The sequence below is a fragment of the Aspergillus oryzae genome, chromosome 6 (assembly GCF_000184455.2).
Source record: "Aspergillus oryzae RIB40 DNA, chromosome 6".
Classification (NCBI taxonomy): Eukaryota; Fungi; Ascomycota; class Eurotiomycetes; order Eurotiales; family Aspergillaceae; genus Aspergillus; species Aspergillus oryzae.
The window spans coordinates 814,402-842,306 of NC_036440.1; the positions used below are offsets into that span (position 1 = coordinate 814,402).

At 48.0% G+C, this 27,905-nt stretch overlaps 7 protein-coding genes across 7 annotated transcripts; 2 read left to right on the forward strand and 5 right to left on the reverse strand.

Moving 5' to 3' along the window:
- Positions 1-372: 372 nt before the first annotated feature.
- Positions 373-3,435, reverse strand: AO090020000403 (uncharacterized protein; the record flags this gene model as incomplete). Its single annotated transcript, XM_001824674.3, has 3 exons — positions 373-2,721; positions 2,788-3,011; positions 3,066-3,435. The coding sequence occupies 3 exons, from the start codon at positions 3,433-3,435 to the stop codon at positions 373-375; spliced, it is 2,943 nt and encodes a 980-aa protein (XP_001824726.1).
- A 6,630-nt stretch (positions 3,436-10,065) lies between these two features.
- Positions 10,066-12,598, reverse strand: AO090020000400 (uncharacterized protein; the record flags this gene model as incomplete). Its single annotated transcript, XM_023238016.1, has 2 exons — positions 10,066-10,120; positions 12,336-12,598. The coding sequence occupies 2 exons, from the start codon at positions 12,596-12,598 to the stop codon at positions 10,066-10,068; spliced, it is 318 nt and encodes a 105-aa protein (XP_023092826.1).
- A 2,222-nt stretch (positions 12,599-14,820) lies between these two features.
- Positions 14,821-15,509, reverse strand: AO090020000399 (MBL fold metallo-hydrolase; the record flags this gene model as incomplete). The annotated part of the gene is made up of 2 exons (XM_001824672.3): positions 14,821-15,113; positions 15,167-15,509. The coding sequence occupies 2 exons, from the start codon at positions 15,507-15,509 to the stop codon at positions 14,821-14,823; spliced, it is 636 nt and encodes a 211-aa protein (XP_001824724.3).
- Positions 15,510-16,569: 1,060 nt separating this feature from the next.
- On the reverse strand, positions 16,570-17,448 carry AO090020000398 (uncharacterized protein; the record flags this gene model as incomplete). The annotated part of the gene is made up of 3 exons (XM_023238018.1): positions 16,570-16,913; positions 16,971-17,263; positions 17,318-17,448. 3 exons carry the CDS (start codon positions 17,446-17,448, stop codon positions 16,570-16,572), a joined length of 768 nt encoding a protein of 255 aa, XP_023092825.1.
- Positions 17,449-19,500: 2,052 nt separating this feature from the next.
- AO090020000396 (CIA30 family protein) lies at positions 19,501-20,430 on the forward strand (the record flags this gene model as incomplete). Its single annotated transcript, XM_001824670.3, has 2 exons — positions 19,501-19,645; positions 19,727-20,430. The coding sequence occupies 2 exons, from the start codon at positions 19,501-19,503 to the stop codon at positions 20,428-20,430; spliced, it is 849 nt and encodes a 282-aa protein (XP_001824722.3).
- Positions 20,431-20,588: 158 nt separating this feature from the next.
- Positions 20,589-23,402, reverse strand: AO090020000395 (phosphoribosylaminoimidazolesuccinocarboxamide synthase; the record flags this gene model as incomplete). The annotated part of the gene is given in 8 exon segments (XM_023238019.1): positions 20,589-20,980; positions 21,129-21,504; positions 21,560-21,718; positions 21,939-22,017; positions 22,026-23,100; positions 23,163-23,183; positions 23,255-23,287; positions 23,354-23,402. Coding segments are annotated over 8 exon segments (2,184 nt in total).
- Positions 23,403-26,583: 3,181 nt separating this feature from the next.
- On the forward strand, positions 26,584-27,891 carry AO090020000393 (ankyrin repeat domain-containing protein; the record flags this gene model as incomplete). The annotated part of the gene is made up of 1 exon (XM_001824668.1): positions 26,584-27,891. One exon carries the CDS (start codon positions 26,584-26,586, stop codon positions 27,889-27,891), a length of 1,308 nt encoding a protein of 435 aa, XP_001824720.1.
- Between the last annotated feature and the right edge of the window lie 14 nt (positions 27,892-27,905).

Sequence of the window (27,905 nt, forward strand, 5' to 3'; positions counted from 1 at the left end):
AGAGATTTGCCGATCCGAATAATAATCAGGGGAAGGGAACAAGCCCCAAGGTGACCTTAGCGAAAGGGAACGAAGAACCAAAAAAGGGAGAAAAAAGAGAGCAAAGAAGTTTGTTAAAAAGTGAATTACTAAAATTGCAGAAGAGAAAAAATTCTTTGGAAACCCTTGATTTGACTAATTTACCACTATTAATGACATACATACATGATAAAGAAAGGAAAATTCACTCTATAAACGTAGAGCAAAGTAATAAAGGCATAAAAAGTCTATAATACGGGGTAAAATAATAAAGCCGGTGCACCAGCTCATGCATGTATGCTCAAGTGATATCCAGATCGGATAATATTAAATGAAATGAGCGTAATCAAGCGTTTACTCCTCCTCTTCGACCTCAGCACGGGCACCCAGCATGTAGCGGGACTTGCCGTGGGCATCAACCTCATGCTCGATAGCCAGCTTGGAGAGGTGGCTAAGCATGTTCTCAATCTTAGTGTCAGCCTTGGAGCGGTTCTTGCGGCCAAGGTTGTCAAGAGCAGGGATGATGCTGAGGAGGTAGTAGACGACGGCAATGATGACGGTGACACCAATGGAGTAAGCCCAGATGACAACGACAGTGACAATGTCGACGTCACCGTTGATGGAGAACTCAGCCTTGCTGGGAGGGCTGGTCTGCTCGTACTCGCCGGAAAGCCAGCCGAACACACAGAACAGGGTAGAGAGGACATCGACAACGAAGATAGCACCGACCAGCTGCCAAGAGGGCCAGGTCTTACCACCACGGGTAACGAAGATCAGCCAGTTCTCAGTAAGGGCAACCTCGAGGAAGAGCATCTCCTGGGGAGAACCAAAGTTCTGGATCATACCACCGTTGGCCATGAAGAGAGAGGCACGCATGATCCAGGTGGCACCAGCAAGCAAGACACCAAGAACGACGGAGATGACCCAGATCTTAGGAAGCTGCCACTCGACAGGACGCTGCTCGAAGTGGGCATTATCGTAGGCAATAGCAATGGTAGCCAAATCAGCGAAGAGGGCAATGAAGACAATAAGATCAGCACGGATGGTCTCCTCAATGATGATCATGGAGGTAACAAGGTAGATCTCAAGGTGGAGACACAGAGCAATACGGTACTGAATGTAAGCCTTCATACGCTGGAAAATCTGACGAGCGAGCTTGATAGCATCAACGATGGTGGAAAGACCGGGGGCAAGGAAGACAATATCAGCGGCGGCCTGGGCGGCTTCAGTGGAACCCTCGACAGCGATACCACAGTCAGCCTTCTTGAGGGAAGGAGCATCGTTGACACCGTCACCAGTCATGGCAGTCAAGTGACCACGCTGCTGAAGCATCTCAACGACCTGGTACTTGTGCTCAGGGAAGACCTCAGCGAAACCATCAGCCTTCTCAACAAGGTCGTACTGAGCAGAGCCAGCAAGACCACCGTGAATAAGACGCTCGGAGTCGTAAACCTTGGTGCTCAGGGCAAGCATCTTGCAAGTTTCCTTAGCGATGGCAAGAGCATCACCAGTCAACATCTTAACGGAGAGACCAAGGTGCTGAGCCTCAGCGATGGTGTGGGCAGTATCCTCACGAGGGGGGTCGAACATGGGGTACATGCCCAGAAGCTGCCAGGGCTCACCCTCCTTCTGGACGGCAACACCAAGGGAACGGAAACCACGGCGGGCGAACTCAGCGGACTTCTCACGGAACTTGGCGGCCTCCTCCTCGGAGCACTCAGACATGTTCAGGATAGCCTTGGGAGCACCCTTAGCACAGACATAGCGGACACCGTCGCAAGTACAGATGGTGGTGATACGCTTAGAGACAGGGTCGAAGGGAGTGTACTTCTCGGTGATCCAGTTGCGGGCGAGGATCTCACGGGCCTTGGGGTAACGACGGAGAGTAAGGATGGTAACCTTGTCGATGGGGTCGAGGTTCTTGACGTTGTGGTTGGAGGCAATAGCAGCGACAGCCATCATCCAGTTAACATCGACACCCTCGTTGACGTAGGGCTCACGGATGGAGAGCTGGTTAGCAGTAAGGGTACCAGTCTTGTCAGAGCACAGGATATCAACACCAGCAAGGGATTCGATGGCAGTAAGCTTCTGGACGATAGCCTTCTGCTCAGCAAGGTAGGCGGCACCGACAGCCAGGGTGGTGGTGGTGACGACAGGAAGACCGACGGGGACACCAATGATCAGGAGAATAAGAGTCCAGTGGAGCAATGTGTTGTCCTGGTTCTCAGGAGTAGCGATCTTCAGGTGACGGTAGAAACCACCGATCCAGGCAGCGAGAATCCAGAACATGACGAGAACGAGGAGAGAAGTACCAATGTTGTCCATGACAGCCTTGAAGTGACCGGAATCAGAAGCACCCTGGACCAAAGCAGCGGTCTTACCGACGAAAGACTGCTTGGCGGTAGCGACAACAATACCATAGGCCTTACCACGCTTGCAACCAGTGGTGTAGTAGCAAGTGTCAGCCATGTACTTGTCGACAGCAAGAGATTCACCAGTGATGGCGGACTGGTCAACAGCGACGAGAGAGACGCCAGCACGGGCCTCAATACCAGTGTCGTCCTCCTCGTCATCCTTCTCCTTGAGGGTGTCATCGTTGGCGGTGGCGAGGTATTCCTTGTAGGTCTCGAACATCTCAGGCTTGGTGTAGTCGCAGATAAGGCGGACATCGGCAGGAACGACGGTACCTTCCTCAACAACAACCTGTAGAGCGAATTGGTTAGTCAATTGAATCCAAAAATTTAGAAATATAACAAGCCGAGCACATACGATATCACCAGTAACAAGCTCACGAGCGAGGATCTCCTGCTCTTGTCCATCACGAATAACAATAGCCTTCATGGCAATATCACCCTTCAGAGAAGCAACAACATCGGCGGCCTGCTTTTCCTGATACCAACCGACGACAGCGTTAAGCATAAGAATACCGATAATGACACCCAAATCGATCCAGTCACGAAGACCAGCAGCAAGCAAGACAGCAAGTTCCATAACTAGTGAACAATTAGCGAGGCGGTGATTCTAACGCATAGCTGTCGCAAACATACCATAGAGAATAGGACCACGGAAGTAACCAATGAACTGAACAAAGAAGTTGGTCTTCTCGGTAGTCAGTTCGTTCCAGCCAGTGCGCTTGCGACGAGCCTCAATATCGGAGCCGCGGAGACCAGCACGCAAGTCGGTCTCGAGCCACTCATCGGGGCAGACGAAGCCCTCCTCAACGCCATCGCTCTTCTTCTTCCACCAGCTCTTCTTCTCCTTCTTAGCGCTCATAGCACCAGCAGAAGAGGTCGAGCCACGGCGCTTGTCGCGAGCGGTCGAGATATAACGGTTGAGAGCGGCATACTCATCGAGGGTGGCGCCGTCACGGTCACCATTCTCCACGTCGGGAGCATAGGAGATTCTCCGCTCCGCCATTGTTGCTTCGGCTCACACAGCCTTTAGGGACCCAACAATATGAGACGATGCAAACAAAGTATGGCAGGAATGGCAAGAGTCGGAATTCCTATAGAGAGAAGAGAAGAAGGGAGGGGAGGGGGTGGAAGGGATGTACTCTTTAATATGTCTGGATGGGGGGGGTGAGAGATTGATTTGCACGGGACCTGAACAAACACGTCTTGGTCCCTAAGCTCCAACGGGCGACCTTCCCTGTGCGTAAGCCCACTTTTTTTTTTTTTTTTTTTTTTTTTTTTTTTTTTTTTTTTTCTTTTTTCTTTTTTCCTTTTTTTTTTGGGTTCTGAGTTTCGGGGTGGTGTGGCCGGGTGCAGTAGCCACTTTGATTGAAAGTTCACTGTCCCTGAAAGGCCGACCCGACCTCCGACCCTCTTTGGGTCCAATCCTCCCACGCACACACATTTTTTCTTAACGGGACGCCCTCGCGAGCAGATTTTTTATTTTTTATTTTTTCCACTTTCACATATTTTTCATTTTTCATTTTTCCCTTCCCTGAATGGCTCGTTTCTCCAGAACAAATATGGGCCCCTACCGCATTCAGTTTAGTCTTACCCTTTGGAAAACTCTTACCTTTCCATATTAACACGATGGTACGCCGCCTTACGCCTATGGTGCCTTGTCCTCTATACTCAATGGGGAAATCTCTACTGTACGTTTAGTCTCCATGACCGGCAGCTCTGTGCCGAGTTCGCCCCCTCTCCTCCACTCTCTCTCCATACAATTCACAGTAAGCGTAAACCTCAATGAGAGGATTCTGGGGTGTCATGGTACGTTGCAATACATCGGTAAAATCGGCCACAGGGCAAAATGCCACCCCATGGCAGGTATGTGACTGGTAAAATACCATACCGCTTGGCCCGGTCTCCATCGGTCTAGTTATCGGCGAGTCTCTCGCTCTCGTACCTGACTCTGGGGTGTGTGAGTGTGGTTGTGGGCAGAATTCTCTTTACGGTACGCAGTGCCGCGTGCGGGTGGCCCTCGTTAATTTTCCTCATCCTTCCCATTGAATCTCGTTTTTACTATGCGCGATTTTCCAACCGCTTGCGACGAGGCGTTTTTTCCTTACCATTCACCATACTAATTTCCATTGATTCGAATAATCATAATCATAATCATCAAATTTGCCGTCAAAGTTCCAGAAAATTTGAGACCAACAGGAAAGGGCAAAATAAGGATAAGACAATGACAAGAAAAACTATCGGTTTCTGTTGTCTTCCTATTTCCTGCAGCAAATGACAAGTCAGGATTTACATTGAATTTACTTTGGATTTCATTTTTCCCAATTTCTTATTTTGCTTGTCCTTTTGGACCTCCTTGCAGAGGCAGAAGAAAGACACATCTTTCTCGAATCCAATAGTAGCAGGAGATAGAGAGGACGAGAATCCAAGTAGGGTAAAAAATGAAAATGTTCCGTTACGGGTGCATACGAGACATACAGGGCAAACAAACAAAACTCACATTGTTTCTGCTTAGCCCTGCTCGGTATAGCAAAATACTCCGTTTGGTTACTTCAAAGTTTCCTCTCTCCATACGGTTACTACCATTCAAGGGCCGTCCTACCCGACCTTCCCGTCACGAATAACCCACGAGCTCAGCCAACCGGGAAAGAGCAAGGGGGCGAAAAGAAGATCCCATCCCATGCCATTTCCGGGTGCAGGGCAAAAAGAGGGTAAATTAAAAAAAGAAATAAACAAACACAATCTCGAGTCCTGGGCGCGATGACACTGCATGGTTTGATTAACGATACGATGCTTCGAACGTGGTTTCATCAATGGATCATCTACGGAGCAGTCAAAAGTAATAACGTCGTAGAATCAATCGTCTCCATGGTCGAAAGTCCCAACGGGAACTGTTATGGGGAAAGGAAAAAAGTCAGTACACAGTACAAATTGAAAGAGATGTATCTTTTTTTGTTACCCTTCTTTCCCTTCCATCTTTCTTCCATTGGGAAGTCACGGTGGTCACTGTCAAGCCATCATGACTCAAGATTACAGTTTTCAATACGGCATCCTTACCATATCTCATGGCATTCACGTCCCAGAACATGAGTAACGACGCTATTCCCAAACCCAGAGTCGTTATGTCATCAGGATTAGTATTTCCTATCGATCATTTGTCTGTTATCAGCCATGATGATGATGAACAATACTAATTATTATCTTCTGCCGACGCACTTGTTGGCCATGTCCCACGACCCGCTTCGTTGCTCTCTCATAATTTTACTTAATTCCAATTATTCTTTTTAATTTTCCTGGTTTTTCTTTTTTATTTTTTTATTCTGATTATAATAATTATTACTTATTTTATCTAATGTAACTAAAAAACCCACACTAGCTTCACCCAAAAAATACTAACCCGGAGTCGATCGTCTTGCTTGCCCACCGAAGACCGAGCGCGTATGACGACTGGGCGTCGAGAGACTCTCCACTCCACCTCGTCATTAGCCTCGCTCCAATCCGCATCCTCTGGATGTTGATTGAGTTTCGTCCCGTCCTTGTCTCGTGGGGAGCAAAAAGGTCTCCATTTATGAGCGTCATTTCCTGTGAGTGGTCGTTAGCCGTGAGAGTCTCCGCCAACTAGTCAATCGCCCTCTCCATTTGGCTGGTTCTTTATTATTGTGATGGGATCATGGATTATTATTCTGGCCCTGCCATTGAGTTAGTCGTAGCTGCTCGGTTCCCACTAACCTATCATTAGCCCCGTTTGGTGTATAAGACTAGGAGCTATAATCAGCTTGAACTTATCTGAGAATAGATTAGAGTATAGCTTCAGACCGTAGCATTTGCCTCACACATGGGTTGCAATCGATGATTTCATCGACGTTGATCCTGTGAAGTCATCGTTATCACCATATTTTACCCTATCTGCATTGCGATGAGGTACAATCCTATTTGGAAGCTCTCCTGCACCCTGAACGGGGGGGAAGAAAGATAACCACGTTGCGTTGCGAGATTTTTCCATGGGCTTGACAGGTTGGGGTGTATGCATGCATGCGTGATAATGACCAATTGGCCCTCCCGCAAGCCCAGAAAAAAGGATATGCGCCTTCTCATGCATGATCATGCCCGCCGATCGCCCGTGGCTGGTCCTTTTTCCGATATGAGCCTGTACGGAGGTCCGAATCATGACAGGTGAATGAGCGATATGACTATGGGAAAAGGCAAAACGCCTCGCGCTAACTAGAGCGTCATCATGCCGCAAAAACGGAAACTCCAGATTAAGGATAGATTCAGATTAGTCGTTTGATGTATCCAATTAATGTGTTTCATTTGACAACACAAGGGTGCATTGGAATTCCCTCTAATGCCCATGCTCTCTGCTATGCATGCATGGGCATTGACACGATCATCGCCACCAACCACCGTTGTCTATCGCCAACCACCCACGTCGTGGTTGCCGTCGCCCATCCCCCAGATCGGCTGACATCGCGCATCTGATAGACCTCTTTTTTTCTTCATTATAGTTTGCTGAACCCGGTTTATTCCCTCACTGTCGCTCGCTGGTGTCCATGATGCTACAGGGAACTTGCCGGTTCGGGAGCTCCTCCACACTTTCTTAGCTCCTCCCACAGAAGGCTTGTCTGTATACGAGAGCGAGTAAAAGTACGATGGTATAGAATATACGCCTGCCAAGGCTGTTCCTCCACACTCAGATTTAGTTTATTTAGCCTCGTTATGGATTGATTTACTTTTTGGTATGGGGGTAAGTACTAAGTAGTAGTACGTACAAACCCGCTATTGCGGGATTCGGTGAGAAAATCTGGAGTAGATAGACACGAAAACCCCATACCATGCAGCAGCAGAAGAACGACGAGGTCCATGTCGGGATATTTCGAAGCTTCGGAGGGTCAATCGGGACCAGTCTGGACCCCATACCGCCACCTTTCCTGATTTACGGAAAAGACCTCAGACCTCAGACCTCAGACCTTAGCCTAACACCCCCATGGAGTCTAGTGAGACTACGGAGTACAATGGTTATGGTATCCTCAGCGACAGGAGATTTCGGGGAGAAGGATGACCTGCATCATCCCTACCCCATACCGTATCTATGGGGTTCACGATCCCAGTTGTTCTCGGTCACATGTACGACTCGGTGGTTTAAATCCAAGATCCCGTGTGGAACATGGCATTTTCACTGTTGGGATTAGAAAGGAATGCCGCTTCGCTTTGTTCATCAAGATGTACGGTATGCTTGACAGGTCCGATGGTATGTTTTCCCCTCGCCGACGGACGTCCTGTTCGCCGATCGAATGCGGATTGTCCCTATTCCAGTTAACCCTCCTCGCGATAATATAGACTACTGCTCAGTGGATGAGGATAAGTAACATAGTAGTAGCAAAAGTAGCGGGCGCTTTCCGCGGCTGATGGGGACCGGGTACGGCTACGAATGTCGCTAGTAGATACGCTTGCCCGGTTAGTACCCGCCCATCTCGACGATAGTGGTTACGGATACTGCTTAATGAATTCCGCTTTACTCCTAGTTCTGCAACAGATAACAAGGGCAGCGTCATAAAAATAGCATAAAGATGATTTAACAGTAAGTGCATACTCGGGTCCTTATTCCGATAAGCAGAGACATGATCGGGTACTGAATGCGTCGTCGCAAACGAGCTGAGAAGAATTCCCCAGCCTCCTCCAATATTACCGTACTTACAAAGGTACGACGTGAGACATTAGTAGCTCGAACAGCATTAGTCCATACAGCTGGATCAAAGCACCATCCGCCTATAGCCCCGTGCACGCATCAAGAACAAGTTCCTGTGCAACGATTGATTTACTTTACGTAGTTAATCGAACTCCGGGGGATTCTCACCGTTTGCCGACGCGGTTTATTTTACCTCAGTTTTGAGTAATGGGGTGTAACCGCTGGACGTCAGCCAAGAGTTCCTCTCTCTCTTTTGGAATTCCCTCCATTCCTTTTGGTCTTGGTTATTGTACTATTGATATTACATACCAATACCAGCTTACCTCATCGGTATCCCTCTTCCTTGGAGGAAATCCAACAATAATTAATGCAGCAGCATCGAGCCCTAGTCGATTACCTTATGAAAAGCATAAAAATTTCTACACGATGACAGTTGGCAGGGCTGAACCCAATTGCTCCAAGATGAGAATTACACTCGGAGGGTAGATTCTATCCTAATAGTTGTTGGTTATGCCAGTGGGGGTTTGTGGAAAGAAACATACAAGATTTAGTCAAGGAATCGACTGGTGTTGGAGTTAACAAAGGACCCCACACAAGACCCGTGGTTGAGCTCCTCTATTGAGACTCAATTCTATGGCTTCGGGAATTCCTGACCCTGACCCAGTACCGTTGATGATAAATCAGGTGGATGTGATTGAAGAGACGTGCAAGTGGGTGGATAAAGTTTTGATTTTTCTTTTCTTTGACAGTGTCATCGACGTCTGGGATTTCCATGGTTTGGCTGTAACGGGTGTCAGCCAAAACCTCAACCCACACAAAGAATTTTTTACCTTCGACACGACAAATAAAATTTTCCTACGGGAAAGAGGCAAAACCTGGACTCATTCTAGAAAATCGAAGAAGAAGCCAAGAGTTGACCTGACTGACGTTGCGGACAGCAAATACCTACAAATCTTCGAACTACGTAAATGCCTCATGCCATGGACTGGAGATACTAAGTGATATCAGTAGTCAACTTTTCGATGTGCATTAGAACAAGACACTATTATCCCGCAACGGGTCCCAGCCAACCAGGAGTGAGGCTGTCGACATAAATGGGCGAACGAAGTGGAAATAATCGCCACCGGATTGGGGACGCCGCAGCTCTGATGGGGGTGTGGTTCCATCCGTGACTCGTCCGACTGCGTTCGATGCCCGTTCTCGACGTTTTCTAGAAAACTAGATCGAATGGAACGGTGCGAGTTAGGTGCATTCTTCGTCCGAGAAACTGGGATTCGCCTTTGGGTCGCATTTTAGGTCGGATATCGGCAATCTGAGCGTATCTGAGTTCTTTTTTGGTGTGATGTTGTTTGGTTGCATTGTTGTTTGGTGGTGTGGGCATGTGAGACTTTTTTTTCTAGATGGTTTACTCCAGAATGTTACGTCATAATCGGCAGTCCGAGGAGATGCTTTTTGTTTTCCACACACACGCACACACACGGTCGGGTAAATTGGTCGGGATTCAAGAGAGCCACTGGCAATTGGACTCAATTAATTGGGATTTCCCTCTTTGGGACCTGAGGAACAGCTTTCCCTGTCGGGCTAGACCGTACGGCCCGTTACGTAAGTTTCAATGGATGAGTAAGCCCCTACCGCTTTGGGTAAGTACCTCTCAATTTCCCTATGAGGGTATCCACGGTGCCTCCGTCTCACTATCGACCGACTGACTAGAGCCGCGTACATACGCACACACACGCACATTTCCTGGACGAGGAAATTATTAGTTTCCTCACCATATCCCGGAAGATCTTGCCGGTCTCGCCTTATCTACGTGCATGGTGCTAGGTGTACGACGGCGCTAACAAACAATTGTCCGCCCGGATATTACTTTGACATTGTGGAATATATTTCCTGGTGTCCTTAATCTTCACTACGACGTACCCTATACCAAAACGTCGACAGATAGCACTCTCACGCAAGAGAGAATGGCGCTATCTCAAATGGATCACCGAGGTCTTCCGTGGTCCTGAATAAAACATAGCTAACGAGCTGTACCTACAGTAGCACCTCTTTTAGCCCGCTCACTAACCGCTAGTAACAGAAACGGGGAAATTACTTCCCACTCACCGATGCTAAATTGCAAATAATCCCCCAATCCCCACCGGCGATCGCCCGTCGCCAAGCTGTCTCATCGAGGATCGTGGTGAGGGATTTTCTTCCCAGTGCGGTCGTATTATCGTCGCTTCCCGAGGTTGCTCCATGGTTTGGGTGTGGTCTTGTTCGGCCTGGGACCTCTTATATTTTCCAGATACAGAATTGATCTCGCTTGAGCTTGCCAAGAGCCAAGACATTGTCCATCGGGAAAAACCATTGGGAAGGAGAATCAATTATTGTTCTATCTATACATAAATCACGGGGATTCCGTTCATGTCACGCCTGCAGGACTGCACAAGAATACGACATCGGCTTGCCCCAGATGGGGGCGTTTGCTCATCGAGATCCCATTTGCAGTTTAGACGGAGGCACATCATCTCTTAGCGGAATCCCTCCCACCTTTCCTATCCCGTACAAGACGGCCGCGCTCAGACGAAGCTACTAATGTGTCCCTGCTACTATGAGAGATTTTCCCCCATTATTAGGCCCTTTTCCTTTACGGTGCCACGGTGGCAGCGGGCAACGCCAACGTGACGCCAATCGCCTTGTTCAATTATATTACTCCATGGAAACCATAGATAATCGGTCATGAGATGATAAGAGCTCCGTGCAGCTACCACTGGCCGAATCAAAAGGGGAAACACAAGTGGTCGTCTCGGGGTAAAGCCGAGCCCGACTCGGAGATGATCTGACCATCAGTTGCCCCCAACCCATAGCTCGCTGTCGCCATTGTCCCTGCGTCATATTGTGCGTGATTGTCGTTCATAACCCATTGTTTAGGATTCTGCATCGGCTACACGCGGTTTGTTCTACTGCAACGGCTATCTCGGCGTACAACATGACGACTGGAAATTAGATTCTAGCATTGAGATATCAGCACGATTTTTTTTATTCTTTCCAGGCCCTAGTCTCCATTAAAATTCCAATAATCTATGGAGGCTCTCCTAAACCAGGTGCGTCTGACATGACATCGGGATATTTCACCTCGGCAAGGCCCTGGTCTCGGCCCAGCCCAAACACTCGCCGCCATCGGCGTCGCGGGAATCGGCACGCGATGCCCGCCCTCCCTTCCCTACTGCAACCATTCTCTTCTATGGACGTTTTCTAGCGTTTCTATCTGACTGTCTATCCCTGGATAAAATCAGACGACCCGTCGGTGTTCCATGGTTGGAACAGTCGGTCAGCGACTAAGAACTTTCGCTCGGCGTCAACCGCCGACGCGACCCAAGATTAAAAATCAGTAAGGCAAAATGCTCCATGAGACCAGTCTCCATGTTGTTTCGGATGCTCCTGCGCTCGGCAGTATGTATAGAACCATGCAGGAACTCTGCTGAGAATTGGTCCGCCAAGGGAATAGAATGCAATAGGGTCGGTGAATAACCTTCCTGGCGGAATTCTGGGCGCGCGATCAGAATCTCCCTTGGGAAATATGATATCAGCGCCCGACAAGTTGTCTCAGCCTGGGTCGTCGCAATAACGGAGGTCTATCAATTGCCCTGCAGCGTGTCTGCTAAGTATATTCAACCTATAGTAGGCTGTGTAACGCTCGCTGCCAAGGGATCTTCAGCATGGATATTCCCCGCATGATACCCTGTACGAGCGTCTATCTGATCTCATCTGTATGCCCGGCTCTCGTCAATGCAAGAATGTCCACCTCCTTGCGTGATCGCAGTCTGCCAGGCTGCGTCCCACGGGACTGAGAACAGAATGGCACATCGACCCTGCAGACCTGTTCATTGGAATGCTTGGGACCCTGTAAACGATGTCTGCGACGTCATCGGAAGGTGCTCCCGACATACAGCGTCGTACATGCACGGCTCGTCAACCTCATACATACAGCACCCCATACGTCGGGCCAAGCCAGGCAATGCAAGGCGAATCATCCCCGTCGGAAAAAGATGCTCCAAACCCTCCTAGAAGGCAGCAGGGACCTACGGTGCATACTCCATACAGTTCCCCGAAACGGGTTCTCGATCGACATCGGAGCGCTGATCGCTATCTGCCTACGAGCAAGTGCCCAAGCGGGCGATACAGCCGACGCCCCATGATGTCAAAGTTTTCTATAATCAGTATACTTCAAGACATACGTAGGCCCTTTGTACACGCTGTTCAGATGCAAGACAATGACCGTAGATGATTGATGGATGAATTGCAAAGACAACGTGTCCACCCCAGCCACCAGTTCAGGCAACACAGATTGTTGAACGTTCACTTGTGGTTGACAGGCAGTGATCGACAGTGCGTCAGGGGCTGTGATGAACTTCTTCACCGCCAAGAGGTGAAGTGTTCGCTGGCTAGTGAACGGTATGGGGTCAAGGAGCCCGCATTGAGGGGTAATTCTCTGATGCATTCCGTGAGTTCATCACAAGAAACGAGGAGTCGTCTCTGTGTGTGTCCATTGTGACCAACCACCCCGAAAATGAAGCAATCCATTGACTCCGCCAAGCAAATGATGTGCAGTATCAGCAAGGCTGGTGCTTGGCGGATTTCCCCCTTGGGACATTCAGTCTATCGATAGTCAAACCAAACTGCACGGTCAATGGATCTCAATTTGAATGCGACGATAAGGGAACACCTGAAATGAAATCCATGACCAGGCAAATGACATAACAAGAAGCAGAATCAGACCACTATCGCTACACTTACCTCAAGCACTCCGGCTTGGCGAGGAGGTTAGTTCGTTTTCAATTTCTCCCCATGGAGTACTCCATATTTTTTTGCCCCCTACCCCTATAATATAACTCGCATAATGAAAACACCACAATCCCCCAAATAATCAACCATAATAACCGCAATTAATGAAGGAGATTCTCCACACCACAAACCAACCTCATGATCCAAGTCTCACAGAACAATTCCCATTCCTCCCCCAACCACTTGACATCAGTAATCTCCTGAAATTCCAATTCTCGCCAAGCAAACCAAAACCCTCTCCATGCATTCCTCTACAACTATCGTTTCTTGGCAATCTTCTCCCCGAAGCGAAGGGATACGGGCACTGCCCCCTCTCCAGACAAGAAAACACAAGAAAACACAAGAAAATAGACTGGAAATAAGGAAATCGGGAACAGAAAACTATCTTTGATCGACGAGGCGGAGTCAATGTGTGTCTACGTAGTGTGTATAGTCTGTTTTGCCCGATAAGATAAGTCTTTGTTTTTTGGGGCGCATTTTTGGGTTGAGTTGGATTGTTAGAATTATGGTTTCTTTTTTTTTATTGAGGTATAGTTTTTGGGAGAGAAATAGGGGAATTGAGGGATCTAGATCTATCTAGAGCTGGGTGTTTGCCCTGTTCGGTGCCGTCTTGTTTTGTCTTGAAGATAAATCTAGATTTACATATCGTATCATTTACCTTGGATTCTACATAGCTACATAGCTACACAGTAGGAAATAGAAAATAGTGAACTACCAAAAGGCATCAAGTATAGTGTGTACATAGTACACAGTATACAACATATCAAACCCAATAGAACCAACCCGATCCTCCAGTAGAATAGAGAGTAGAATAGAGAATAACAATAGACCAAAAAAAGGGACAAATTACATCATTCAATCATTCAATAACTCATCCATTCTCCCAATCAATCAACCATACTTCCTTCAATCCTGATTGACTTCTGCAATGCCACCACCGTTTTAAGTCACGTCTCCACTGCACATATTTGCCCAGTGGTATTCTCGGCTGGGGGGCGAGAAGGTTGGGTGCGGCATGTTTGAAACAGGGTGATTGCATGTTTGAATGCGGAGGGGCGTTTGGGAATTTGGATTTGGGGAGTGTTTGAGGTTGGGAATGTTGGTGTTGATGGTGGTTATGTCATTGGGTTTGGGTTTGGGTTTGGATGTGATGTTTCAAGGTGGTGGGTTTGGGAGATATTTTGTAGTGTAGTGGGTTAATGTAGCTCGTGGATAGTATGGAGTGATATGTCTGTTGTCACGTTTAGTTCGAATATATGTAGTTGTGGTGTTTCTTGTGGTGTGGGTGAATATATATTTCTTGTTGTGACAATGTATATAGATAGTCATTCTGATTGAATAGCATGTTATATATATACCACCATGAGATGGAACGGTATGACTATAGATAATGTATACAGGTAGCTTCTTGCATTAATATATAGAATAGATTGTCAACAGCTAGCTCAGTTTCTATCTGTCTACAAGAATGGCCGATTGATATGCCAAGTTTAGGAGTTGTATATCGAGGTATGACGGTCGCTTTGCGTGTATTAGGTGCTAATACAGATAGGTACCAGCGATTCTTATAGTAGACTTGTAGACGGGGACGGGACCGAGACAATGGTGGTCATGTTCATTGAGTCAACATTGATATGTAGGTGTGTATGTGTATAGAACCATCTTTCGACGCTACAAGTTCTGTCCAACCTAGTAGTGGTGTGTGGGAATATATTGCCTCTATATTCGACCCTAATCTCACCTACTTCATCTGTCATTAGAAGAGCACACCGTAGAGTAGAGGATGAGCTATGTACAAACGGTATATCTCTGTAAAGAGAGTATATCGAGGATGTCCAGTCACGAAGCATATGATCTCTGTAACACGGAAGATGATCACTAGAATGTAACCTTCGCACCCACAGTGCAAGGCACCAAACTCCCAGGCATATATTTCTCAATCACAAACTTAGCCCTCCAACCAGAGCAATGCCCCGGCAGCAGAACAGCAGGGTCTAATCTCTCAAGGTCTTTGATAGTGCTCTCCGTGTCCGCCGCAGTGCTAGTGGCAAGATGAAAGCCCCCAACAACCGCATAAAGCGGAACAGAACCATCGAAGCTTTCCACCGCATGTCGTGAGCAATTGACGACACCTGCATGACTGCAGCCTGTGAACAGGACGAGTCCTTTACCTGGAAACTACACGTTAGGGACCATCCAGAACAGAAGATAACGGGGATCATACCCTTAAGATTACACACGAGGAAACGTTCATCCGAAATAAGCTCATCAGAAAACCAATCCTTTTCCTCTTTATCAAAGCGCATGCCTCCTTTGATACCGTTTTCGTACGCCGTCTGGCGGGGAATCTCGCCAGAGATCAGAAAGAAATTGTCAAGCACGGTGTGTGCCTCGTCATGCTTTTGGATAGCTCCGCCAGCAGCTTCGAGTTCCTCGAAGGTAGGATCCGCCTGAAAGGAAACAATGTTTGGACCCAGGGCGAATCCCCGATAGTCGGGACGGTCAGGATGAAGATCTACCGCCACTTTGTCTGTGTGGCCTTTGGCTTTTTTGGCCTCAGCTATCATTTCAATGGCTCGGACAAGGCCACCTGGGTTCTGTTAGCGGAGTTACCGGATGAACAATTGATGGAGAATCAGTGAAGATGGGCTGTGCATACCCGAATGGTCCCGATGCCAATGGGATAATTGAACCAGCTCAACAGAAGACAGATCCGGCCGTAACCGCTTGACATTCCTCTCCCATATCTCGCCTTCTGGACCTGCATCGAACAGAACCGAGTGCTTTACATCGCCTTTTGTAGCTGTCTGGGACAATCAGTATACATTACATTCAATTCTTCCAAGAGAAATGGAACATACCACAAGGATAGACAGTCCATGCGCCGAACAGCAAATGTCCTCCATCTGCAGTTCCTTTCTGGCTTCACCTCGGTCATGTAAATCATGTGTAGAGTGTAGAGCAAGAGAACCCATCAGACCCGATACCTGGACGGTGTCCGGGGCAGGTGGGGAGAGAGGATCGAGCTCATTGTCGATGATGACAAGGGCTTCGAGAGAATCGACTTCTACGAGGCCTAGATCAGACATGTCTGTGACGTATTGACATGGATGGAAGAAGATCGTCTACTCCATGAGGGAGTGGCGTGTTTTGATTACTATCAGCGGGAAGATGGATACGTAAATGCGGGGACGAGGATAATTGTTCTTCCTTAGCCCTAAGATGACTACACTTGTTACAGGGCGTGATAAATGTCGCCTTTTTGTTTGATTTTCTGTATATAAGATGCTCTACTTGTAGGCATTGGTTGTCTTGGATGATCTAGATGTATTGTGTTAGCTAGCTCTGTGATATAAGATTGGGGGTATAGATGTATGTGGTCAACAGAGCAGCATGCATGACAAGAGATGCTGGGCCATTGTTATGACCCTCCTTCGCAATAGCGAGGCATGGTATAAAAGAAAACATGCTATATATATAAGAAAAGAGAAAAAGAAGAAGAGAAAGAAACAAAAACAGAAGAAAAGAACAAAAGAAAAAAAAAAAAAAAACTTGATCAATTTCCATTCAATTTCCATTCGATTCCCATTCGATTTCCCGACAGTTTCCATCAAACTGTTTGTCCCATCACTTCCTCCTCTTGTCTGCCCAACAGGACCCATCCACAATCAAGGGCCCGTTCCAAATGGCGGCAGTCGAGCCCTGCTGACGCTCGACCTGGCCCCCAGAAGCCTGTTCCTGAATCGGAACGTTGTTGGCCTCCACCTGCCCAGGGTAGCTATGCTCCCCCCAAACAGGTGGATATGGGCCCGGGGCACCAGCCATATAAGGGTACTCATAGGAACCCGAGATGGACTCGAGCGAGGACCTCTGCAGGGACGGATACCACTGTTGTGGCATCTGGGGGTATGGCGCCTGGGGGGAGGGGCCGTGCTGGGGGTAGGGCGGGGACCCATTGGCAGACCGATTCCCTAGATAACATATTAATATATCGAAGCAAGGTCTTCATAGGGATCATGAGTACTTACTCTGCCCGGCTGCCCTCTCAACTCTTAGAGGACGGTTATGCAGCTCGCGCTGCTGGTCCAAGCTGAGAGCTGCTTGGGCATATTCGGGACGCTGTAGATCGTTAGTTTCATATTGTAGACCGTTTAAAGAAGCACACAATAGATGACTTACTTCGAATTGGACGAACGCCCCAGGAAGTTGCAGGCCTTGTCTGGTCCTGCTGTACTTCAACCCGACACAGCAGGCTCCGAATGGCCTGAATGCTTCATGCAAATCCCGCATGAGCGTTGACTGGTCGACGTTGACCGAAAGACTAGAGCATGTTAGCATTCTATCCACTTTGACGAGCAAGAGAAGTGATACGTACTTTCCGACGAAGAGTCGGGCATCTTTACCATAACGTTGTTGAACCTCTTCGAATGTGAGTTGAGGTTCGTTATGGTTGGGATGCTCGGGGGAGGGGGCCATGTCGCCGATATAGGTGACGTTGTTATGCATCCTGAAGGATGCTTTGTATTGGCAGGATATAGAAGAGGTATATGATTATGGAAAGTAGCGTTTGGTGGTAGGTGGGCGTGTTTGATGATAGATGAGTGTGTTTTGGGGGATATGCAAGAAGCGAAGAGAGTATGGGGAGAGAAGAAAAAGGTCTCCTGTGTGGCTTACATACGTGCAAACAGGCACTCACAGTGAGCTCAGAATTTGATAATCGTTTGCCTCTATAAATCATGGCATTATCTGTATAGGCTTTACGGAAACATAGAGAGGTGGTACTTTTACTGTCGAGTCATGGACCGCTACCATGGCTACGATTGGAGATTACCGAGTGAATGGAGTGTAGAAGAGGCTAGAGAAGAGGCTATGCACTCGTCCTTGAGAGAATGGCTGGCTTAACGGCGACTTTCATAGCAATGACGATATCCCAATAATTCTTTACAGACCACCACCTGACTCATAATACAATTAGTACATACACGATAGAGAGATGCAGAGAGGCTCAACATTTGAGATAGTTCGGTAATGTTCAGGCAGACCTTGGAGAGATTGTTACCTGAACAGCAACCCTAGCTCGTTGAAGGAGGGACCAAGAGCGTTATTCTTCAGCTCCAAGTTACTGAGGCTATCATGTAATTCAATAACCAGTAACCATCATGCCGTGTGAATGAGAATTATTAGTTCAAACGTGATATTATGGTCTATTGGCTTCCCAAATGATTGAATTGTCTTCAAACATCTACTTTGATTTTAGAAGCCCCTGCCTCCGCGTGGTCATAAACCCCCGGACTTCTAGAAAAAGAAGTATGAGCTTGTCCTTCACATGCTCCTGCCGAAAAGGAAGAAGATCAGCAGGTGAATTTAATGTGTCTTAGAGAGACGCGTTGCCTGGAAGCTAGACTTGCCTATTTGTTACCCTCTCGGCCGTTCCCAAGTCTCTGTCTTTAATAATTCTCTTGGTATAGCCAGGCACATTTCGGATCGACCAGTAAGAAATAAAATAAAATACCTTTCAGGCTTCTTCGTGGGGGCCAAGGACAAAGGCTGACTGTTGCTTGTTATCCTATCCAGACGTCATCACCGCATGTTACTGGCGATGAAAACCACAACGACAAGATTTTACAATACAGATGAGTCCTAATGGTACTTCAATGCAACACTATTGAGCCAGGATGTACTTACAAGCAATAAAGAGGTCGTTGTCGATGAAATTATATGAATATTGTCTTTCTGAAGCTGTATAGATTGCTTTCCCGATTGGGATGATTTAGGGCTGAATTTGGCTCGGCCTCTACTTTACGGACTCTCACGCTGTTGGACGACTCCTAGTGAAGATGTGCTGCTCCACAAGAATCCTAGACCTCCAGCATAGCATATAATCGAGCTATCAGTGTAATTTTATTCAACTCCTGCTTTTAGCAGTATCCTATCTAGTTTCTAACGAAGTGTTCTTTAGCGTAGATAAAGTTGACTCTGTACCACTTGTTGGTCACCCCGCGTGTCCCAATAAATCGGGTTTGCCTCCTCAAAAAAGGAGGCAACTTAACCCTGCGTCAAGATGATGATATCTCTGACACGATTGCCGCCTAGTATTTAATAATCAATACTGATAAGTTGTAACCATACTGAATGTCAATCTTCAGCCTGAAGGCGGTGAGTAGGGGTTATGTTATCAATCAGTCCTAACTCACGCGACGTCATTTCACTCGACCCCGAAATCCGAGTTTCTTCCTACCGACCATTTTATTTGGACTTTTGAACTCCCAAATCTCCCTCTAAACCGGCCATAATAATTGCACCATGTTCCCGACAGCAAGGTGCTTCGCCGCGAAGCCCGCAGGATTCTTCAAGCGCAGCGCAGATGAACTGGGCCGCCTGTCAAAAATCGGTACTTAAATCTCCCATATCCTACGGTCGGATCCCCGATCTCTCTTACGACCGATCTGCTAATTACCCTGGTTCTAAGCCTGGAACTCGGAAGCCCTACACACCCCGACGAAACCCTACGTTCTCCTCGACTTCGAAGATGATTCCACCGTCGCCGGATGCAAGACCATGGCCGACCGCGCCGTTGGAGGTTTCAGCACCGCCAGTTTAGACTACGTCCCTGCCGACCCGGCGACACATTCGCCCGCACACGCTCGTTTCCACGGCAGTATCTCGACGAAACTACCTAATAACTGGCGCGTAGAGCGCACGGGTACGGTTACCTTTCCATCCTCCCCGGGAACCCCAATCCATGCTGGTGATAAGGAGTTAACAACAGAGCGATGATATATAGGATACGCGGCGTTCCGTAACAAAGACCGGGGGCTGTGGCTCTTCGGGCGGCTTTTTTGGGATATGGATCCTTACTCGTACCTCGCTTTGCGGGTGAAGTCCGATGGACGTAGGTATACCGTTAATATCCAGACGGATTCGATCGTCGAGACCGATATCCACCAGCACAGACTGTATACTCGGCATCATAGGGTTCAGGAGGCGTCAGATGAGGACCTCTCATCGCATGAGGCGGCGGCGGAGGAGTCGCCGGAGGTGTATCCAAGCCGTGTACCGCCTTCTCTTTCGGATGTTCCGCCTGAATCGACTATCATGTCGACGTCGACGAGTACGGAGACAGCTGGAACCACAGGTTGGGAGACGATTCTGTTACCGCTTAACGCGTTTGTGCGCACGAACCATGGTTTGGTGGTTGAGCCGCAGACTTCGATCCTGCGGCAGCGGGTGAAGAGTATTGGTATTGGACTTACGGATCGCGTGGAGGGTCCGTATGATTTGCGGATTCATAAGATCTGGGCTACGAATGGTATGAGCGAGGCGGAGATTGAGGAGGAGAGGCGGATCTGTGGGGTGGATGCGTTGCCTGTGGATGAGGGTGTTCGGTCTGGCTGGACGCGGGAGTCTGCGCAACAGCATACGAGTCCACAGGAGGCGCCGAAAGCGAAGAAGGGATTGAAGGCGTTGCGTTCCGAGTGGGATCAGTAAATGGATACCAGGTTCAATTTGTATAGTAATTTATATTTTTAGGTCTCTATACCAGTTTTCATCTTGACCAATGACTTGGGTAAGACGGATTTATAGACATTGGACAATTGAGCGTTATATATACGACAATTTCATTTTGACATACACCACCTCCCTGACTAGACCGCAGGAACCTTAGTCTCACCAGTGATCCGCTCATATGCCTCCCGGTACTTAGCGCTGGTCTTCTGCGCAATCTCATCGGTCATCCGCACACCAGGCTTGCCCTTCAGTCCCTCGCTCGTCAACCAGTCACGCAAGAACTGCTTATCGAAGCTCTGCTGTCCACGACCGATCTCGTACGAGTCCTTAGGCCAGAAACGCGATGAATCGGGGGTGAGGACCTCGTCGGCCAGCACAACCTCGTCAGTCTCAGGATCCAAACCGAACTCGAACTTGGTGTCGGCAATGATCACACCACGAGTAAGGGCATACTCGTGAGCGACCTTGTAAAGCTGAACCGCAAGAGAGGCGATCTTAGAGGCATAACGTTCACCAACAATAGCGACAGCTACAGCACCAAACAATTAGCCAATAATCTACAGCCACATATTTTTTTAAAAAAAAGAGAGAAGAGAAAAGAGAATTAAACAAGGCAAATCAACCACTGCCTCCGAAATCGGAACCCGGGAAGAAACGGAGATATAGATAGAACATACCCTGATCCGGATGAATGTTCTCATCATGCTCGCCCTGCTCCGCCTTGGTACTGGGAGTGTAAATAGGACCATCAGGGAAGGCCTCGCTCTCCCTCAGACCCTCGGCGACCTTGATCCCGTGCACGGTGCCGGATTTCTTGTACTCGTTCCAGGCGGAACCGGTGATGTAACCGCGGACGATGGCCTCAATGGGGAGGATCTTCAGCTTGCGCACCTGCATGCTTCTGTTCTGGAGGACGGGACGCAACGACTCGGGGATCTGAGGCGGGAGGTCGAGGGTGAGGAAGTGGGTGCGGAGAGAGGGGATTTTGTCGGAGAGGATCTTGAACCAGGTTTTCGTGCATAGAGTTAGGAGGATGCCTTTCTCGGGGATTCCCTTTCATTGCTGTTAGTGGTACTGGTACTGTTATTGAGAACTGAGGGAGTGGTACATTCTCCATGATCACATCGTACGCGGAGATGCGGTCCGTTGCGACGAAGAGGAGGGTCTTCTCGTCGACATCGTACAGGTCGCGAACCTTGCCTCGAGCGATGAGAGGGAGAGCACCCTGAAGGTCGGTGTTTGTCAGAGCTTCAGACATGATGGGATTCTGTAGAATTGGGAGTATGAAGAGGAAAGTGTCTGGAGATGATGTCGAGTCATAAAAAGTTGGGGACGATAATCGATAAGCGGGTCTTTTTTTGCGGCGGGGTTGCAGGCCTGAGGCAGTCAACCCCGCCATATCAGAACGCTACCATCTACTGGTGAAAAGAGGCATTTTTTGTGAGAAGTGAATATGGTCTATTTATAAATTAAGCTTAAAGTGATACATTGTTCTCGAATTGTGGCTGAATACTATCTTGTTCCCAGCTCACGCCGCCGTTGATGTAGACAGTAAAAGATGCTAGTCTATAAACAAGGCCTGGCGAGCCTGAATGAAGTCTTGTCTCTCCTTAGCCCATTCAGGTTTCACAAAAGACAGTGGGGAGGGTTGCCCAGCACCCGGGAGGAGCAGATCAGGATCGATTGTGCGAATCTTGGTACCACGAGGTAGACGATGATAATCTTCCGCATGCGGCCCTGCTTCGATGTGTTTAATCGTCTCCAATCCTTTAGAGTCAACTTTACTTTTCAGGAGCTCCCAAAATTCGCGGTCCGATAGATTCCATAGGACCTCTTCCTTCAACGATCCTTGTTGCACTAGATCCCCAATCAACTGACCTATCTTCCTGGACATGACGGCATGAGCCGGATTGCACCACACATCCCTATCGCATTCACCATAGGCCCTAGCATAAGCTAAGGCTAGATCAATGTCTCGAAGAACCAGCAAGCGATGTGGTGAAGACGCGTCCGGGAATGCTGTCAATGAGTCATACACGCGGCGCGCATCCTCTATCGCAAGTTTACCGAACGCGACAGCATCTCGTAGAGAGTAATCGAGACGATCAGCGCAGAGATGAGGAGCGGGTCTCTCCACCAGAGGATAAAGCTCTTCATCAAACGGCTTTAGATCAACAAAGCCATGTTTGGTGAGTATTCGTGGCAACTCAGTGGTCATGATATACCGTGACTTTTGGACCTCATGATAGCTCTCCCCTGGCTTCGACAAGGCCCCATCGACGTCATGGCTGAGTACCGTGTGGCTGATGTCGTGCAGAAGACCTGCGACTTGCTCTCCGATGCTACCGCCGACTTTGCGCACTAATAGCGACGCGCCTATGGAGTGCTCTAGTCGAGTCACTGTATGGGTTATACCCAGAAGATCGGTTTGACCGTGAAGACCGATGCCCGCGAGTCGAAGTAGAGCTGGACACCGAAGCAGCTCGGCTAGAACCGGCTCTGAGATGGTGTGCTCCCCGTAGATTTTATCCTGTATAATCACCGTGTTGTCAGGGTGAAAAGTGAGGGTTTGGAAGGAACCCGTGCTCAAAGAGGAAGACATGGTGTGGAAGTCGGATGTTTGTTTGGGGAGACGTAAATGAATGTTGGCTGATTTAGTTGGTTAGCGCATTCCTCTGCTTGGCTCTCTGCCCAATGTTCTTTTCTCTTACTTCTGAACCCCGCATTCAAATCTCTGGGTGCGCCAGATTGATTTCCAACTCTGAAGACCAGTAGTTCCAAGGTTTAGCAACTGGTCACTAACCGTGGAATGAGACAAGATTATGTGCGATGGTACCTGGGAAGAATGATTGGAATCAACCAATAAAGGCGTTGATTGTAGAAGGGGGCTAAGTTGACTGACAATCGGATAGGAGAATGATACTATTTATATATGTGAGTCTAGCACCCATTACGTGACTCTCCTGAGAAAATACTTATAGGGGTCAGATTAGATTATGATACACTCGCCAAGTAACTGTCAAGGACGGCATTAAACAAAATAAGCATCTATGGATTCCTCTTTCACTCGACGACGTCTGTATCAGTAGCAATACGAGACAAGGGATCAAAAAGCATTGCCATGACATTAGTGACAGCTGAGGATAATGTAGTAGCCCGTGGATAAGGGCGAGAAGCCTCACTACTGGAACGAAAATCAGTCAATGCAGTCGATCTAAAACCTCATAATGCTCAGTAACACAACACACAAGTATAAGACCCGGAGAGGCAACTAACTACGTATCAACTCTTTGATAAGGGAGTGTTGAAAGCTCCTTACTAAGAGAATTCGTACTCGAATCTTCTGTACTTCTACTTCATCGTCCATACATCGGCAGAGAAAATAAGAGAGCACAACGCAGACTATACAGTTCATACAGTTACCTAGCGTATACAAACCATACAAAATTGTTTACTTCCTGCAGTGTTTGCTATGTGTCAAAAAGAACAGAGTAGAAGCTTCAGCAGGAGACTCTCTGGCCTAATCCTTCGGAATAACATACTGGGAAGTATGTTCCAAGGTAACATGTGCACCACCAATGGAGATGACCTACTCGACACAGAGTACAATAATCCTATAGCGTCTAAGTCTCCATCGAGCTGGTGGCAGTGTCTTAGGGTGGAAAGCCTCGCGCCAGATAAGACAGCTTATTGATATAGAGCAGGTATACATCAGAGAGGAGACGTTAACTGAGATAACGACATTGAAGGCGGTTTCAGAGCCGATGTCGATGAGGGCGAGAAGAGCAGTGATGGTGCAGGAGGTGATGGCACTTTAATTGATAAAGTAAGCCATGTAGCATTTTCTTCTTCTTTTTCTCTTTGCTTCTCTCCAGACAAGGGCCAAATGTAGCAATCTAGCCCTAACTCAATATCCTAATAGACCTACCGCAACGGCAAGGATGGGCCATCACGTTAGTTCGGAGAAAGGGCCAATGACTGTTAATACTGAATGAAAATAGGCAAACTAGATTTTTAATAAATTAAGGCTTGCCAACCTTGGCTTTCACTTGGTTCTTGCCCTAGTTGACTCCACAAGCTAGCAGGGAGTTGAATCCACGTCCCTTTCAAATCAGTATCTCCGACCCGAGACATATCAGTCTCATGATGCTAAGGTGGAGAAGAGAAGTAGGCAACACAAATATCTTTAATAACCAAAAGCGGAGAGATGACGGACTAGTCTCCATGCATGAGCCCTATTGACAATGTCGCTTTTTGGTAATAACCAAGTGGGATACCCTATAGTATTTGAAAAATGTATACGAATAGAATCATCTGTTTGACATCTGGGATGTCCTATTAATCGTGGGAGGGAATCATGGCGTCCTGAAAGTTTTTCTGAGGACTCCTCGAGAAGTAGTTCATAACCTTGATGTCCAGTACTGATAGCGAAGTATTTAAACAAATCTGTAGCAAACGCCCATAAAAACACATCTCATTATTCATCCCATGTAGGAGCCAATAGTCGTAAATTAAGTAAAGCATAGACACATATCTTTTCATAGCCAGGGCGTTTTTATCACGCTCTCGGTCATTCCTGGATCATCGACCTGCTCAACAGTGGTCGGTAGATTTGCACCACCCGACACATATAGCCACAATGATAGCGATAATAAGAACTTCATACACGTTAGCCTAATCGATCTAATCGAAATCCAATGGGTAAACCAGTATACTTACTGCAGACAAGCAGAATATACCACTTGTATTTCCTCGCATTACGAGCGCTTACGATCGCATGGCCGATTTTTTCGTTGCCCTTCTCATAGTTCAATCGCGTTTCCTCCGCATTTTCCTCGATCTTCTCAACTATCGGTTCGTGCGAGCGAACAAGCTCGGCAACTTGCTGTGAAAGCTCGCTAAGGGTCATTAAGTCTTGTTCAATCTTGCGGATGGCAGCTGATCGCTCCATAACAGCAGCTTGCGCATCTTTCGCTTGTCGAGTTCGGGCCCCTTGCACCTGTGGCCAGTTAGCTCATTGTATCCTCACAAATCAACATCCTTGAACTTTGAAATAGAATAAAAAAAAAAGCATAGGTACCTGAAAAACCATCTGCGTCCCCGCCAACACCTGCTGTACCCCATGCTCCACCTCTTCGGGCGACGCTTCAGGGTTAGCAATCTCATATCGCCGCCACACCTGGTCGCGGAGCGCACGGTCAAACTCCGTCTGCGACCGATAATAATCCTGGATCGCCTGTTGCACCTGGTTCTTCGTAGCATCGACCTGTGCCCGCACGCGCGGATCACTCGGATCCGCAAGATATCTAAGCTCATCTACCAGAGTGCGGACTTGTTGGAGTGTGTTATTGATACTGGATCGGACATCGTCGAGTTCCTGGCGGGCTAATTGATCGTCTGACACGGTGGTGGAGTTGAGGAGGGCTTGCTGTGCGGAATAGAGATTCGAGTCGCGGAGGGTTTGTAGTTGATTGAGCTCGTGGGTGATTTGTTGGCGTTTGGTGAGAACGGGGGTGAGTTTGTTGATTTCGAGGTCTGGTTGTACTATTGATTAGGGCTGTTTATAGGGTTTGGAGGGTGGTGAGGTGGGTTATTTACCGTAGCCTTGTTCAAGGGCGCTATAGTTGATATTTGTTGTTGTCATTTTGTTGATATGGTCTTGGATGGGTTGGAAAATGATTAGAATTGAAAGACGAACTTGAAATGCAAGGTGGGTTTATATTCGTGAAGTGCGAATGAGACTTGATTCTATTTTAAGGTGGGAAATGCGGAGGCCTGAGAATCAGCGGAAGGCAGTGCTGCGTCCAGTCTCTGAGCCCTGAGCCGCAGCGCGATCGACATGAAAATAAGCACTAAGAAGGCCCGAGGCTGTGCTACATCTCCTCCATTGGCTATCTCGTAAGTACGACTCGGTTTTGACCCGCATAAACCCGACCAAACATTGACAGGTGCGTTCAGTCGTGTCTTACACAAAGGGATCGGGATCGGGGATCGAGATGCATATCAGTGCGGTTTGACTCATACTGTTCCTAGAAAGATGCCATTTAAATACTGAGTAGGACTTCGACTCGGGAAATACTCTCGTTAAGCTATTTGCGTATAAATTCTATAGACGATACGATATTGATCGGCATGCACCTCCTCCGACTACCAAACGAGCTCCTACAATTGGTCGCAGACAATCTGTCCACGGACGCAGACCTGAACGCCTTAATCCAAACACACAGTTGCTATTACCACCTGCTGAAAACTTATCTGTTTGAGCACAATGTCCGCTATGGCGAAAGCTCTGCCCTCGTCTGGGCCGCAGCGCACGGCCACATAGAAATAGCAAAAAAGTCACTTCGAGCAAAAGCAGATGCCAACGCCCTGAGTCCTCTCCACCGTTCTATATTCAAGCTCAACTTGTGTACTTGCCCAAGTATCCTCTTGCCCGCTGATCATGCTTGTGAATGGTGCCCAACCGACCGTCGGCACAGGTCAACGCCGATCATGCTTGCGGCAATGAATGGGCACAAGGAGATTGTCGAGCTTTTGGTCCACCACGGCGCCGACATCAATCGCCAGGTCGGCGGGGTATGTACCCCTATACTTGGGGCGATAGGACATGGGAATGTGGATGTTGTGGAGTATTTACTGATCACTGGTGTTAATCTGGATGTCACTCTGGATGGGTTCTGGGACTATGATCCACTCGAGCTCGCAGCGCATGAAGGACATGCAGAGGTGGTGAAATTGCTACTTCGGCATGGAGTTGATCCCAACAAGTCCTCAGCACTCGCGCTTGCCACAAGTATGGGCAAACTGGAGGCAACGCGTGTGCTACTTGAAGCGGGAGCAAGCATCGAGCGAGTATGTACTAGAAACCAGATGGATGCATTGTTCAATGCAGTGGATAGGGGTGAGGCAACAGTAGTCGGCTTGTTGATCGAGTATGGGGCCAACCTTGAAAGCAGAGATAGCGACGGCATGACTCCCCTCGCATATGCTGCCTATTTCAGAAGACCTGAAGCTGCTGAAGTACTTCTTAATCATGGTGCCAACATCGACGCCTTGTCACAGGGCTTGACAGCGTTATCTTTCGCGATCGATGAAGGAAAGGTGCCAATGGTGAAGCTACTACTCGAGAACGGTGCTGATTTGACCATAACCAACGAGCCACTTCTCTTACGTATACTTAAGAGCAATAGAATTCACAACCAGGAAGCGGACGCCGCGATAGTCGAGCTGCTACTATATCACGGGGCTGATCCCAACTGCTGTGACCGGAAAGGAAGGACACCATTGTTCCTTGCGACAGTTAAACAGAAAGTCGATATTATGAGGGTGTTGCTCGCGCGCGGAGCCAATCCAAATCGAGAAGACGAGGAAATTGATTTATTATCGTGGGCCTTTCTAAAAGGTCATGAAGACGTGGTGAATATGTTACTCGCTTATTGAATCATGGCTCAGAG